The sequence below is a fragment of the Crassostrea angulata genome, chromosome 6, assembly GCF_025612915.1.
Source record: "Crassostrea angulata isolate pt1a10 chromosome 6, ASM2561291v2, whole genome shotgun sequence".
NCBI lineage: Eukaryota > Metazoa > Mollusca > Bivalvia > Ostreida > Ostreidae > Magallana > Magallana angulata.
Genome location: NC_069116.1, coordinates 27,337,041 through 27,354,527, shown reverse-complemented (window position 1 = coordinate 27,354,527; position 17,487 = coordinate 27,337,041). Strand labels below are relative to the sequence as shown.

Sequence of the window (17,487 nt, the reverse complement as noted above, 5' to 3'; positions counted from 1 at the left end):
GCTTACTATAGCATTATTAGCTTGAAAACCAAGAAGCTAGATTACCAGCCGCCCTCGCTGGGCGGTTCAACACCTCATTTGCATAAAAAGTGCACTCAGTTGAACCGCCCAGCGGGGGGGCTTATACTACTAATATATGCTATCTTTTACAATCTACTTAGCTGGAAAAGCGGAAACTCTTTTAAATAACAGAGATATGAATAGGTTTAATATCAAAGAAGCAATTGATGGACAGGCAACAGAGGAACTACGAGAGACCTTCAAATATTTCAGGAAATGTTACAAAACAATTTATCCGCAATAGTTTCTGCGTTTGAGTCTCTTTTCAATATGACGAACCAGACGGGGTCTGTCTGTACAAAAACAATGGCAGGTGAATTTGGGGACAAAGAACTTAATCTTGAAAAAATGTTTATAGATGGATTAAACAATTTTACCATTATTTTAGAAAAGACACTGATGGAAAGAGAAAGTCTTCTTAGAGAGGTAGGGAATATATCGGTACAGTTTTCTACAAAAGATGAAGTACTTGTTGTTGGATTAAATAGGTCTTCTATTGAAATGCTACATCAGTTTCTTTTAACGATGCGGAATCCTCATCATTTGAACGTACAACTACCTATAAAAATGATTCAAATACCATAACAGGTATGTATATTTTTATCAATCAAGACGATCCATATTTTTGAGAAATCAAAAGGTATAAGAATAGTTGGATTGACATGAGTATATGTACACTGAAAAGTTATTTGCAGGCTCTGATTGTGCTGATATTTTGAAGAAATATCCTAAGACCAGAGGGAAGGATGGCGTTTACAATATAACGGTTTTTTAAAAAATAATACAAAATCCGTATATTGCGATATGACCACCGACAACGAAGGATGGACGGTAATATATGCTTAATTCTAATATTACATTTTTAGAATTAGTTTAAGATGCTCTAGTCTCTAATCATATATAAAGACAACATAAATATTTTCCACCCGTCATTATAGTCATAGTATACCTAACTTTTATTCGTTATTTTCATATAAGCAACAATATTTTCTGTCTGAATGATTACTTTCAAGCAAAAAGAAATAAAGGAGAAGAGCGTGCAATGCCTGTCGAATCCCCTGAGCCTACATGTAGGATATTCAAACGATCTATATGTACATCTTATATAAAGAAATCTTACCTTTTAACGTGTGCGTCTGAAGGGGTGTTAAATATTTCAAAAACAATTATATTTTATTAATAAAAAATGTTTAATCTAAAAGGAAGTTAAAGCGCAGAAATTAAGAAGAAAACGCCCACGATGATTCGAACAGCCTTTCAGCTGAGAGGAATTATCTACAACCCACCGCCTATCACACTGAGCTACAATGGTACATAATAACTTTAATAGTTTGACAAACTCCAAATTAAAGGTTTTTGTGAAAACCACGAATTTTGACCCATACTGGGTCTAGACTCCACAATCAATATTAAAAAAGAAAGAAATTAATCTTTTTAATAAAAGTGCTTTTAGGATGGAGTCTAGACTTATTCATACTAAAACGCTGCAATTTAGCGCAGTAATTGGTTTAGATTCAGGCATAAAAGGTCGTGTTGTTTAATTTGAAAACCAATACCTCTTGTGTTTACAGAATAAGAGCTTGTTATTGACATGCATCGCGAAATTTATAAAATAAGCAATGTACATGTATACAAGACAAAGATAAATATTTTAACAACTTTAAAAAAAAGTGTTATTGCTCCAAATGGGGGATATATAACGCATTGTACGCCCCTGTCCTTGAATCTTTTTTAAGTCCGATCTATTAATTTCTTTTAGTCTAAGTGTTGTATTAAATTTTTTTTAAGAATACAAGAATATATCTATATAAATGTTATCATCATAACATTAAACATTGTTTTGAAATATCACAATGTTAAATTGTTCAGATTGTGCAATTATGTAAAATAAAACCAGACATCTTGTTAGGAAAATGAATATGAATTTTTATGCGTGTTCATCTTTCCATAAATGTATTAACGATTACTATATATTCTATTTATGGAAAGCATATACAGAATATAACTGACGTTGTTAAAATGAGTCTTAAATGATAGTTGTTAAAATATGACATATATTGTTTATTTTGATCGATGTAGTACATGTAGAACTTGCTGGTTTGTATGTGTATATATATATATATATATATATATATATATATATATATATATATATATATATATATATATATATATTCCCTTTTCGTATATTTTTGTGCCAATGTTTTCAATAACTATAATTTCTTTGTCGTCATTTTTGAAAGGTTATTCAGCGAAGAATCAATGGATCTGTGAACTTTAACCGCAATTGGAAAGAATACAAAAATGGATTTGGATATGCTGATATTGGATAGGTTATTTTATTATGTGCTAAATTTACAAGATCAGGAGATACATGTATACACAGATTGTCTTTATGCATTTTCAAAGTTTTTAGCTCACCTGAGCTGAAAGCTCAAGTGAGCTATTCTGATCACATTTTGTCTGTCGTCCGTCTGTCCGTCTGTCCGTCCGTCTGTCCGTAAACTTTTCACATTTTCAACATCTTCTCAAGAACTACTTGGCCAATTTCAACCAAACTTGGCACAAATCATCCTTAGGCAAAGGGGATTCAAAGTTGTGAAAATTAAGGGCCACACCCTTTTTCAAGGGGAGATAATTAGAAATTAATGAAAAATTTCGAGAAATTTTCAAAAATCTTCTTCTCAAGAACCAGAAAGCCAGGAAAGCTGAAACTTGTGTGGAAGCATCCTCAGGTAGTGTAGATTCAAAGTTGTGAAATTCATGACCCCCGGGGTAGGGTGGGGCCACAATGGGGGGTCGAAGTTTTACATAGGAATATAAAGAGTAAATCTTTAAAAATCTTCTTCTCAGAAACTAAACAGCCAGGAAAGCTGAAACTTGTGTGGAAGCATCCTCAGGTAGTGTAGATTCAAAGTTGTGAAATTCATGACCCCCGGGGTAGGGTGGGGCCACAATGGGGGGTCGAAGTTTTACATAGGAATATATAGAGTAAATCTTTAAAAATCTTCTTCTCAGAAACTAATCAGCCAGGAAAGCTGAAACTTGTGTGGAAGCATCCTCAGGTAGTGTAGATTCAAAGTTGTGAAAATCATAACCCCTGGGGTTAGGTTGGGGCCACAATGGGGGGTCGAAGTTTTACATAGGAATATATAGAGTAAATCTTTAAAAATCTTCTTCTCAGAAACTAATCAGCCAGGAAAGCTGAAACTTGTGTGGAAGCATCCTCAGGTAGTGTAGATTCAAAGTTGTTAAAATCATGACCCCTGGGGGTAGGGTGGGGCCACAATGGGGGGGGGTCGAAGTTTTACATAGGAATATATAGAATAAATCTTTAAAAATCTTCTTCTCAGAAACTAATCAGCCAGGAAAGCTGAAACTTGTGTGGAAGCATCCTCAGGTAGTGTAGATTCAAAGTTGTGAAAATCATAACCCCTGGGGTTAGGTTGGGGCCACAATGGGGGGTCGAAGTTTTACATAGGAATATATAGAGTAAATCTTTAAAAATCTTCTTCTCAGAAACTAATCAGCCAGGAAAGCTGAAACTTGTGTGGAAGCATCCTTAGGTAGTGTAGATTCAAAGTTGTTAAAATCATGACCCCTGGGGGTAGGGTGGGGCCACAATGGGGGGGGGGGGTCGAAGTTTTACATAGGAATATATAGAATAAATCTTTAAAAATCTTCTTCTCAGAAACTAATCAGCCAGGAAAGCTGAAACTTGTGTGGAAGCATCCTCAGGTAGTGTAGATTCAAAGTTGTGAAAATCATAACCCCTGGGGTTAGGTTGGGGCCACAATGGGGGGTCGAAGTTTTACATAGGAATATATAGAGTAAATCTTTAAAAATCTTCTTCTCAGAAACTAAACAGCCAGGAAAGCTGAAACTTGTGTGGAAGCATCCTCAGGTAGTGTAGATTTAAAGTTGTGAAAATCATGACCCCCAGGGGTAGGGTGGGGCCACAATGGGGGGTCGGAGTTTTACATAGGAATATATAGAGTAAATCTTTAAAAATCTTCTTCTCAGAAACTAATCAGCCAGGAAAGCTGAAACTTGTGTGGAAGTATCCTCAGGTAGTGTAGATTCAAAGTTGTGAAAATCATAACCCCTGGGAATAGGTTGGGGCCACAATGGGGGGTCAAAGTTTTACATAGGAATATATAGAGTAAATCTTTAAAGATCTTCTTCTCAGTAACTAATCAGCCAGGAAAGCTGTAACTTATGGGAAGTATCCTCAGGTAATGTAGATTCACAGTTGTGAAAATCATGACCCCTGGGGGTAGGGTGAGGCCACATTGGGGGGGGGTGTTAAAATTTTACATAGGAATATATAGAGTAAATCTTTAAAAATCTTCTTCTCAGAAACTAATCAGCCAGGAAAGCTGACATTTGTGGGAAGTATCCTCAGGTAGTGTAGATTCAAAGTTGTCAAAATCATGACCCCTGGGGGTAGGGTGAGGCCACATGGGGGGGGGGGGGTGTTAAAGTTTTACATAGGAATATATAGAGTAAATCTTTAAAAATCTTCTTCTCAGAAACTAATCAGCCAGGAAAGCTGAAACATGTGGGAAGTATCCTCAGGTAGTGTAGATTCAAAGTTGTGAAAATCATGACCCCTGGGGGTAGGGTGAGGCCACATGGGGGGGGGGGGGGTGTTAAAGTTTTACATAGGAATAAAGAGTAAATCTTTAAAAATCTTCTTCTCAGAAACTAATCAGCAAGATGATTCTTTTTAATTGTTAAGACTTTGGCTCCAGGACAATTCTTCGGCCTCACAAGAAGGTTCAGAGTTTGATGTAGCTAAATATCCCATATATAAACAATTGTAAAGGATCTTTTTGAGAACTGCAATACTCAACATGTGATATGACTATAAAATTGAAGCAGGCAGCTATTTTTTCATTAGAATCTTTTTGTATTACTGTTTTGGGTTATTGCCCTTGATTTATTGATTCTTGATTATTTTAATTAATGCATCCACTGCTAACCAATTAATGTGATGATTATTTTTATACAATAATAAATATTCAATGTATATAAGTTGTTCTGCATAAGTAGTTTTGGGTTAGGCTGGATTAGTTTGTTTATTTTTGATTTCCAATTTTTAGATACTATGAATTATTTTAGGTTGGCACATATATAGGGACAGTGTCTATTGCATTGGAACGAGTGACTGTTTGGGGTTAAACTTGAACAGGTACGGAGAGATTGAGGGTGTTGACATCCCTGCTCTTTCTAGTCTTCGTGTTTTTCTAACCAACGATACAGAATGTGCGGTCATTTCTGCCCTGTATCGCATTGATACAAGTGTGCGGTCATACCTGCTTGTGGTGGTTGCGGCGGAGCACTAGTGTATGGTCATCCCTGCTGGTGTTCTGGCCTTTCTAGTGCAAGTGTGCGGCACTCCCTGCGTTAGGTTGAGCTGTTGGCGCAAGTGTGAGGTCATCCCTGCTTGCGTTATCTCTGCTTGCATTAACGTTGGTACCTGTTGAGTTGCGTAGGTGTGCGGTCATCCCTGCCTGCATAACGTTGAGTCCCTATATATGTGCAGGAGCGGTGATTAAAGTCTGCTCTTGTAAATATTTTCAGCAATCAGGGCTATCTGAGTTCCAAGGGGGAAAAATGGATTTTATTTATACAGGATCTACATGTATTAATGTACATTGTCCAGATTGTATTATGACTCCATTAAGCTGACTTTATCATACCTATTGTTCCTCAGGTGAGCGATGTGGCCCATGGGCCTCTTGTTTAAATATATGCACTCTGGTACGTTTGCATTGAACTCTAACTTTATCCTCAGACAAGATATACATGTAATTTTGATTATTTTGATGCAATACTTTCTAGAAAAGTATATCAGATATAATTTACTTTTAAGATATGCTTCAAAAACTGCAAACATTGATTAACATGCTTTAATTTACATAAATCCATCTTTAAAAGTTATGTAACTACACATCAAAACTTTTTCGAATTTATTTTCAAAAGTGACGATGCATTACAATATATTGTCACTAAAACATACAAAATATATACAAATTGGAAACATTGTCATCAAATCCATTAATACACAGTTTTGAACAATATTAATCTAATTAAATATTTAATTTTAAATAAAACATGTAGTATCAAATACAGGGAATTATATGCTGCATAGACTGACAACACTGAAGCCCCAGGAACTGCGACTAGACATACAGAGATTCAATGCGGAAAAGGCCTTTGCAATATATTCTAACTTTTTTGTTGGTGACGAGGAGAGTAAATATAAACTACATGTGAAAGGCTACAATGGAACTGCAGATATACAATTAAATGTTTAACACTGACAATATTAAAAACTACAGTTGATAAAATTGGTTGATGATTATAGGTTCATGTATTATATGTATAAAAACGTTATTTTCATTTATTTTGAAATTCCAAACTCAGATAATGAATTGTGTCCGAGGACTTATTTTCACTAAAGATTTGAAAGTCTCAAATATTGTCAACAATTAAAATGTTTCTAAAAAATTCAACCGAAACATTAACAGTTGAAATTATTTTTTTCTAATGTGAAAAACTTCAACGACATTTACTTGATATATTTAAGAAATCGTCTGTACGAAAAGAATTAACAAAATAAATATATTTAAAAAAAAAAACGAAGAAAAATGCATTTTGAAAGAACTGCTTAAGCGACAACAGATTTCCTTTTACGACAATTTTAAAGAAATGCCGTTTTAAGTGCTAAAGAGGTTTTAAGAAAACTCAAACAGATATTCTTAAGGATAAACATGATTTGAGAAAACCCACAAGACATTTAGAATTAATTTCATTACTTTTAAGAAATCTTAACAAAACTCAATGTTTGTCTTAGTTTCTTCTATTTAGCTTCATAGAAAATTTAAAATAAATTCCTAAAATCATAAAAAATATCGAGTTGGGCCTGACAGGCGGAAATACAGCAAATAAAAGTTCCCATGTACAGGACTAATAATGTGGAAACATTAGGGTGGATCTCTACACCAAATAAGTGCTGGAGATTTTTGCTGCATGCATTTGTTGCTAACAGTAGTCCCAGTAACCAACAATATAAGACCCCAAAGTATAGCACTTCTTTTCTTTTTAAATTAACTATATAATTCAATTTCCAGGAAACACCCAGCATTTCCTAATTTTCAAAGTTTTCAGGTTAAATATTTTTATGTTGTGAAATGTTATAAAACTGTGAAATAAGTAACAAAAAATCAAGATTGAAGTTTGTATAAATTTTATTTAAATCTACAAAAAAGTGATATTTAAACATATAAAAAATGATTTTCAAGAAAACAGCTGGATGAAATGCCACAAAAATCTACAAATATAAAGAATATTTATAGGTTAATAAGATGAAAAAAAGAAATTTAATGAAATTGAAAAATCCAAAGAAATACTTAATGGTATGAAAGATCCTATTTAAGAGTTATCTTTATTTTACCTGGTCTCAAATAACTTATTGTCAATTTCCTATAAAACTTATAATAATCACCAAAAAAGATTATTAAGGAATAAATTAATGTCAAATATGTAGATATAAGGAAATTTATAGTAATGAATACCATGAATAATAATGTAAGCAAGATATACAGAAAAATCAGATAACCAAAATGACATACATATATTTGTGCATGTGTGGGCAAAAATCAAATAAAATATAATTTGCATAGAGAAAAACAATTAAGGCAATTTTAGGACATATGCATGTACACAAAGCAGGAATAAGGCACATTTAGGACATACACATAAAGGAGACATAACAAAGCACAGTTCTGACACACACAAAGCAGACATGAACAAAGCAGAGTTAAAACATGTACACAGAGACGTACACAACGCAAACATTTAAATCACATGGCACATGAACATTCTTTAAAGCAGTTATATTTTATAAGAAATGAGTATATATATATATATATATATATATATATATATATATATATATATATATATATATATATATATATATAGTTACCTTTCAATCTCTACAAACATCTCAAAGAGAAATGGAATCATACTTACATTGTCTGCCATACCTTTTATGATACCCCTCTTTCAATATATATTAAAATTAAATTACTGCAATTAACAACAACAATACCAAAAAAAAAGAAATAATACATTACACATTTGCAAAGAGGAAAAACCCCAGCAGATTAAAATTCCTGGTTGTGAGAAATATAATTTTAATTTGAAAAATGATTTATGATCTTGGAAAAAATGGACCGTGTTTTGGCAACCCTTAAAATACCGTCAGAGTTTGTCTCACTTAGGGTATTCTCTAAACCCTCTGGTCCTCCTCTTTCATATGCCATCTTAAGGTGTTGGTATGACAAACCAGATTGTGCTATTTTTCTTAACATGTATTTTGAAAGACAATTTGACAGTGGTTGTAGAGACCCTAAGCATTCATCTGTCTTTGATTTATAATCTATGGAAGATGTTACATACTCTACGCTAAAACTATGTTTCAATAACACATCACAACTTATTTTACACTGCAAAACCAATGACTGCAATGCCTTTACATCTTCATGGGCTGAATGAGCTTTAAAGGACATGGACATACAATCTTTAACCAAGGCTTCAAGTTTGTAGCATTTCCTGTCTGGTAAAGCTTCTCTAAATACAAATAAACTATCAACAAAACCTTCAATTGGTAATGAAAAAGAATTATTTTGACAAGTTTTCAATAAATTAATAGAATCAAATGCTCGACCATTATGACAAACAAGTAATGGTTTGCTATACTGTTTTAACCACTGAGTAAAATCTTCTAAACACCCTTCAACAGAAACACTATCAACCTTATTCTTGTGAAAATACATCTTCCCACTTGCAACATATAATCCAGTTACAGCTGTTGCACCGTCTGTGATTGGTGACTTAGGAAAAACGTACCTATTAAAACTGTCTTCTCCAGCCACACATGCCAACTGAATTATATCGCAGGAAGTTCCTGAAAACATAAAATCAAATATCTTATTACATGATATTTACTTGCAACGTTTTGATAAAAATTGCAATGAATATTCATATTTGATTACGTCAAAACATTAATGTTATCTACCCAAGCCAGTGGTCTCCAACTCAAAATAGATGAATGTATGATTTCCTTTGTCCACCACTGTTGGGGTTGGTCGTACAATTGTATCTGGTATTTCCTCTGTGGATGCTGAAGATGTTGCAGAAGGATTTAGGTCAACACCAGATTGATATGTTGTCCCTTCCTTAATTTCAGCTGTTGACTCGTGTTATGATAGAAATAATTGGTAAACATTGATAATTTAATGTATTCACATGTCTTTAGGTAAAGACATTATGTATATTTTTTAAAATTGTGTTTTATTTTATATCAATGTCACTGATGCAAACCTTATACAAGTACCTGCAAATCAGTCAAAATGTTCACCTGTTTTGTCGTTGAAGACGAGTTCATGGCGTCGTTTATTGTATGCAATGCTGGATTTGATGTGCTTGTTATATGCGCGTTTGTTCGCAGCACGTGCAAGAAACAGTTGTGTATTCTTTCCAGGTGACAGTAATAGGTTTTCATAAACCTAAAAATATAGAACACAAAGAGAATAAAAATATTACGATATTATACAGATTTATTGATACATGTAAATATGAATGAAAAATTAATAATATATAAATATAATACAAATTTAAATATGAATATAAACAAACCTTAGAAAGAGCATCATGACCAATATTTTTTTGTGAAATAGCTGCCGCCACTCTGAAGGCGGTGGACTCGTAACCACCATAGAACCTGTTCTTGGGATTCTTAGTTATTTTCCTTAGTTCATTTCCTTGCGTGCTGCCCATCTTTAAAAGTCTCTCAGCACTGTTGATGAAAGAGTCAAGTATTTTCTGAAGATCTTCCAACAATTGCTCTCCTGGTAAATACTTTCCATTTGGCAGGTTTTTGGGGCCTATAAGGCTCCGGCTGCTTTACAAATCTAAAAATATGAATGAATATATTGTATTATGAAAGTTTATGCAAAAACTAATGTAATTTTCATTGATAATGTGAGAATATGTCCATTTATATAATGGTTCTTAACTGCACAAGTCTCCACATTTTGAGTGGTCTCCTGTTACATGAAATGGTATTGCTCTCAAATTATTTTTCAATGATTCCCTCTCTGTATTACCTTTGACAGCATAGGTAAAACATTTTGTGATATGTTTGATTGCCTTTGGGCCTAAAGCAGAGTACTTCTTCTCCTTCCTTAATTCAAACAGTCTGTTAGTGAAGTTTTTTTTGGTGTGGTTGAAATCACAATGCTTCTCAAGATTTTTATCAAAAGCATTGCTCTGAAAATACAAATAAAAAAAAGAACAAAAATATGAATGTCAATTTAATGCTTGATTTTTTTTTACTTTAATGTAATTTTCCATTATTTATCAAGCACAAATACCTTGAAATTGTTGTTGAGTAATTGTCCATAACCAATTTCTTTACATGAAATCCTCTCACTTTCAGGTCTTGTAGCATCTATAACAATACACAAGCATTTGTTAGCTGCATTATGTAGCGCAAAAGTATATTTCATTATATTTTTTAAAATTTTCAAGTATGCTTTTCCTCTATTGCCATATCAGATTCCATTGCTTTAGAAGACTTGTCCCAACTTTTGCTACAATCGTGTTGTTTTTCAGGACCATCATTAGCCCTGTCGCAAAACCTACATGTCTTGCATCTGTAAGAATAGGATACCATTTTCCCCGTATTCATACCTATCATACTTCCATGACCTTAAATTTAAAAAATAAATATATATATTCTATTAGTAATACCTGTCTGGCTAGCTATTTATATGCTATTAGTAATACCTGTCTGGCTAGCATAGTTTCTGCCACTTCCATGAGTTTGCCACCCAGTATTAAAACTTACAGTCTCCACACAGTCTGTGCTTTCACACCTATAATTTCAAAATGATCTCCATTGTCAATTGCTGAACAAATTTTTAACAATAAAATTATGGAATGAAAATAAAGACGATGACAATAAGTAAATTATATAATTTTCTTACAGAGTATAATACATAATATATAATGGACACTTGCCTGCTCTTTTCCTTTAATAGCGCTTCACAGCAGGTTTCATCCGCCACTGCCCCGAAAGCTACTCCTGCCTCTCTTTCTCTCTTTTTCAGTGTTGTGGGGGAAACATGGTAAATTCAATGCTCCAAGGAAAGTGTTTACAGCTGTTTCCCCAATGCCACAGAAATACATAGCTGAAAATCATAATTATTATTCACTGAAAATAATTCATTATGCACACATAAGAAATAAAACTTTCATATTTGAAAAAAAGTAAATATACCTACACCCAATTTGAAGTTTATATCCCATACATTGTGACCATGTCTTGTTCCAGTTGGGACGAGCGTTACTTTATGACACTTTATACAATTAATGTGAAGTAAACTATCTTTTTAAAAATATATAAAAATGAAAATTAAGTTGATTATTTATGCAAAAGCTGCAATAACTTATGTTTATGTTCGTGTTACATGTACCAGTATAATGGCTTTTACCTACAAATTTTAAGTATAAGTATTACATAATACCTGGGCCATATCTGGTATCTCCAATGCAAGACGACAACCGCAGGTTCTTTGCAGGAATGACATCCTCTAATAAGGCCCTCAATTAGGTAATTTATGTCCACAATGTGTCGCCCTTGCAACTCATAGAAGTTTCCACCTAATAATGAAATAAAGGCATCATATATTGCTAGTCATAAATATATAATAGCATTAAAATACAGGAAGAAAGTAGATAACATCTTTGCATTTATCAATTTAAATAAATAGATGTATTAAAATTTTACCTATATCTTTTGCTTCATCATCATCAGCTTCTGAGGCAACATATTCGTCTGCCTTAACCTTCTCTTCCTCCAGTGAACATCACTGTTTGAATCTGAAAAAAAATTATTTTATTTAATTTATGATATGTTATATCTAACATGTTTAAACATAGTTTAAGTTGGTAAAATTCCTTTTAGTTGACAAAAATACAAATAACAATTATATGAAAATTTCCTGTGTAGAAATTACACACACATAAGTTGTCCATACACATATACGTATGATCATGTAAAACAAGATCCTCATCCGAATCTACATGATCCACCATTTGGCTTGTAAATCTACCACTGCTATCGCTACCTAGTTTGTTAATTAAGATGCATTTTTTTTAATTTCTAACATAACTATTACCTTTCAGTTATCCTCTAATGCAAATGTTTTACATTTGGAATGAAATTAAACGATAGCTAGAGCTATATATTCGTTCTAAATATCATTTCTATAGAAATACAATATCTGCTTACACTTATCATCGCTCACGTATGTATGGTCGTGCGCTGTATACATGGTAGATCACAAGACAGGTGTACAAAACAGCAAACCAAAACGATATTCACTCTCGCAGCAATTTTAACAGCTGATGATCAAGGTTGGCCGAACGCTTTGTTTACGAATATAAAAATCGACTTATTATCTAAGCGTTTTGGTGATTTCATACTTTTGTTATCTCCTTCGTAAGAAGAGTTCAATTAAACAGTGTGTAGCTATTTTGTTCCACGGCAGAATCTTACCATTCCGGAACAAAATGGCTTTTCAAACGGAAGTCAGACATATTGTGACGATGTAGCATTCCACCATAAAATGAACAGTAAGACATAATGAAACAATGCAGAACATGAAAACGGAATTCCTAATACCGCAATTAACATGTTTTATTTTATTTCAGGGGAAAGTCTTTATAACAGCAATGACATAAAATTTTCTACGCTGGACCAGGATAATGATAATGATAGTTGAAAATGTGCCACCTACTGGAAATCGGCAGGGTGGTTCAAATGCTGCTTCGAAAGTAACCCTAACGGCCAATACACAGGTTCTGAAATCAATTGCAAAGGTCCTAAATATATTGTATGGCATGGTTTAAAGACATCATTCATTGCTCTGAATAACATACAGTTTATGATTCGTCCACGTGTCTAAATTTGATACTAGACATTGAAGCAAGAGATTTATGTACATCACAAGAAAATGATGTGTATTGTCTAACTCCTGTCAACCTGAATAAAAAACCCAAAAAGGGCACGTTTTGTCCATTTAACAGTCTAACTTTGATATATTTTAGCATGTTTCATTGTTTGTTCGGATGGTAACAGAAATTGTCTTGTTTTGATTTTTTCCTTTTTATTATTGTGTATTTCGTTGAATATAAAATTGAAATTTATTTTAACCCCCACTCATCAATCCAGGTATCTCAAGCTTTAGAGTAATGGAACAGCTCTCTTAAAGCCGCTGTGTTGGCAATCATAGACAGCTTGCCAACACAGCGGCTTTAAGAGAGCTGTTCCATTACCCTAAAGCTTAAGATACCTGGGTTGATGAGTGGGGGATCAAATAAATTTCAATTTATATTTAATTTGTTGTGAAATAGTTTACGTGCAAAGGAAATATTTGAAACATCCAAAATATATTTGTGCCGTTTATGTGAAGTAATATAAGATTAAATATTTCAATGCGTTCACATTTTCATTTGTGACGGTGGTTTTAGGTTGTTTTGATTTTCGTTACGCATCTTTAGTTTCTTTTTTTTAAACTTGAGAGACACTATCGTCTTTATTTTAGAATCGAAAATTTTTACATGTAGACCGGTAAATCAGACAGCTGATTGTTAACATGTACCTGCGCAAAATCGGATGCACTAGCAACATATTATAGAATACTATTCATTATGTTGGTACATCTAATTCGTACGATATCTACGTAATAGTTGATTAATGCATCCTGTTTAATAAGATGCCCAGCAATTTTAATCTAAACGGAGATTATTCTTGCAGCTAGATATATATATATATATATATATATATATATATATATATATATATATATATATATATATATATATATATATGATGAAAAATAATTTTTTTTTTCTGTTTTAGTGCATTTTTCTCTTGTTTTAATTTTTTTACAAATTTCTATAATTTTACTAACCTGAGAATCAAGCCTCAAGTTATAAGCAAGATGCAGATCTTTGCGCACATTGCTATTGTATGTTTGTACACAAAGCTGAGGTCATGCTTTAGTTCGTTTATATTTTAAATGCAGCTATGCTGAATAGGAAATACCAAGTTTAAAAATCTTCAGTTGAATGAAATTAACTCATGTGAATAAAAACATGACTCAAACCAAGCTATGTATCTTGCTTATAATTTTACGATTGACGCTGAAATTTTGGTTGATCAATAGAAATGTCTTGCTAAATGGATGATATGCTGAAACTACTTTCTGGTGCCTTTTCTTCGACGATGAATTGCATAAAATCTACACATTTTTGATAGTTTTTTGAATACAAGTAAATGAAAACGACGTCTGACACATTATTATTACGAGGATAAAAGTATTATTGGTGTTCTTAAAAATTTATTGCAACGGAAATCATCTTTTTTTGTAGACATTTGTTGTTTTTTAATAAAGATGAAAATAATGGGCGAGCCTTGGTACAATAGGCGACATGCCTGCCAATACTTTAGTTTGAATCATAGCTCTTTAATATATGTGACATTTGTTAGTTGGGATTATTATTTAATCAAGTGAGTAAGGATATGAAACATCATACAAAATGAATTCATGCCTGGTAAATGACAATCGTTTATCATGGAGAAGTCAAATCAATTTTTCAATGTTTTTAATTTGAGGAATTGGGCGCGTTCATTCTGGTGCATTGGGATACACTTTTCTTCTTTCACATATAGGATTTTTTTAAAATAAAATACAATAACTAGTAAGTAGTGGAAGGAGAAAATGTACCTTTATGCACTCATGTATTTGTGATTTGGGGGGAGGGGGGCTAAAATAAAGGGAACTGGAAGTTAACCGTGAACATTAACTGAAAATTTAGTTATTCATATTGCATATGATCTTTTTTTCGGTAAAAATGGTATTCCATAAAGGTAAATATGTCAAACATTAAGTATATGCAAAAATAAGTGTAAAAATAATTTTTGGTTAATCTACCGAGAGGACTCATGGCACAATGTCCTTTGAACGCCCATATAAATGCCAGTGTTGCTCAGGTGAGCGATGTGGCACATTGGGTCTTTTGTTATGAAAAGTAGCACATACCTTGAGAAACACACAATTAGTAGTCGAAGTAAATGCTGTCAAAACCACTTGAAATGTTAAAATAAATACAAATTTGGCTTACTAAACCGATTAATTTTCTATGCTCAGCAAAACTTCAACTTGATAATGTACACGTAAAACTATAAGAAAATAAAGAATTTTCCGGGTACAACAGTAATTCGGGAGTTCACTGTCGTTTACATAAAGATAAACATTTACATGTGTATATGTAAACATTAAAAGCTTTTTCACACAATTGATATCTCAAACATTTTTAACATAGCTGTGGAGGAGCTCTTATATTTTTACAGGCCGCCAGAAAGCGGTCCGTCATTTGATATACATTTAAATATTGTAGATGCGTTTCTTCGGGATAGTTTTTTTTTTTTTTTTTTTTTTTTTTTTTTTTTTTTTTTAGATATAATTAATATTATGCTTACTTTTATGAATTAAAAGCAAAATTGCATTTAGAAAATTAATGTTTTATGCCTTTTTAAAAGATATTACATATTTTTTTTGTTTTACTCATAAATGTAAATTAATCATCGACTGCTGTGTTAGGCGCGTTTCTATCGAGACTTTAATCTATTTGATAAAGTTTTTCATTCTTTTACTTATTGAAATTTTATATATTAAATGATATATTTGAATGTCAATGTGCTGCGTCAATAAAATGACTTTGTGTGTCTATTTATTATATTTCAATGTGAAATGTGGTAGATAAATATTATTAAATGACATCCATATTCATTATTTACGCAAAAATATGAAAAAAATCAAATTTTGAATAACCTGATTTTTTTTTAATTCTTTAGAGAACCTCATGCAATTTAATAACCATGATTATCTTCATAAACTGAAATGCAGATAAGATTTAATAGTCCATTTAGGAAAAAAATTATCCGGCTTATATTTTACCTTTAAAATAGTGCAGATTCTACCGGATGAGCAAGGTCTTAAATGTACTTTTAAAATAAGCTTTTTCTATTTTATTATGTGGTCCCCTTAAATCATAAAAACTAATGCATTTAGTTTTAATTAAAAAAGTTAACAAAAAAATTCAAAAAACAAAATGGTTTGAAATACATAATCCCCAAGAGAATAATGAATATATTGGAATAATGTACAACTCAAGGTGTCCTGCATTACTTCATACTACGGCAATGATCATACAATTACCGTTAGAAATGCTTACAGTAACGAACTCGATTCTTAATAATAATAATAGTAAAGTGTTAAACCTCAAAACGTGTTTCTGAAAATATATTAAAATTTACCATAAAAATTAGTACAACAAACTCCTTGCTTTCTTCTTTGAGATGTGTTTTTTATATAAACAACCACTGATGATTTATACAACAATTAAATTTTTAGCGGACGCTGAAAAAAAGCTTGCGTCAACATGATCGCTTATTAGTGTTTGTACCATGCATTCGTTCAGAATTCTTGTGGACAAAACAACCTAAAGTTGAACAGTGGGAAACAAAACTTTTGAAATAGATTTAATTCTGCAACTATACGTTATTCGCAGGATATAGACGTTATTTACGGTATAACGTTATATTTTATCTAATTTGACCAAATAAACCGTTTGTTACTTTTATTATACGATACGACGTCAAAGATAACAAATATGTAAGCGATAACGTTATGTAAGAATTACATGTACAACTATGCGATTGAAACTCTACATTCATAACCTTAGCCGTAACTAATCTGACCTGTGTAATAAATCGGGTCCACGTTTTTCCATTTTAAAAGCAGATATTAGAATTGCAGTTTATTGTATCAGGACTAATAACATCATGAATGGGTAAGAACCCTCTTATACTTAATAACGGTAGGATTTCAAACACTGTAGGTAGCTAGGATGATTTTAAGTAAACAAAAGATAGCTAGAAAGTTTTTTGTATCTGTTTATTCATGTTGCGGTTTAGTGCATTGTGCATATACAATTCATATAATTATAATTGTACACTGGGAGTATAGTTTTCAAAATATGGAACTTGTCCTATAAGAAAATACTCGCAGTAGTCACAGGTTGCCACAGATTAAAGTTGGAGAATGGGCACACATACATGTATAATATCTGTAAAGCAAACGAAACTGCAATTTGTTAACCAATTTTTTTCACATATAGATACTTAGTACATGTATGTATCAAAACACAGACCGGTAAAAAAAAGTTTGTCCTACATTGTACTTTAATTTGCCAAATAAAATTTATCCAATACCCATATTG

At 32.4% G+C, this 17,487-nt stretch overlaps 1 protein-coding gene, 1 long non-coding RNA gene and 1 pseudogene across 2 annotated transcripts; 1 reads left to right on the top strand and 2 right to left on the bottom strand.

Moving 5' to 3' along the window:
• Positions 1-136: 136 nt before the first annotated feature.
• LOC128186572 (fibrinogen-like protein 1) lies at positions 137-13,106 on the top strand (annotated as a pseudogene).
• On the bottom strand, positions 8,063-11,012 carry LOC128186571 (uncharacterized). Its single transcript, XM_052856392.1, has 7 exons — positions 10,924-11,012; positions 10,509-10,845; positions 10,242-10,404; positions 9,772-10,046; positions 9,494-9,641; positions 9,152-9,322; positions 8,063-9,040 (listed from the first exon to the last, which is right to left on the bottom strand). The coding sequence occupies exons 4-7, from the start codon at positions 9,910-9,912 to the stop codon at positions 8,268-8,270; spliced, it is 1,233 nt and encodes a 410-aa protein (XP_052712352.1). The 5' UTR covers positions 9,913-10,046; positions 10,242-10,404; positions 10,509-10,845; positions 10,924-11,012; the 3' UTR covers positions 8,063-8,267.
• Positions 11,169-12,927, bottom strand: LOC128186573 (uncharacterized). Its single transcript, XR_008243963.1, has 5 exons — positions 12,431-12,927; positions 11,927-12,018; positions 11,664-11,799; positions 11,421-11,524; positions 11,169-11,327 (listed from the first exon to the last, which is right to left on the bottom strand). It is a non-coding gene; the product is annotated as an uncharacterized LOC128186573 (long non-coding RNA).
• Positions 13,107-17,487: the final 4,381 nt, after the last annotated feature.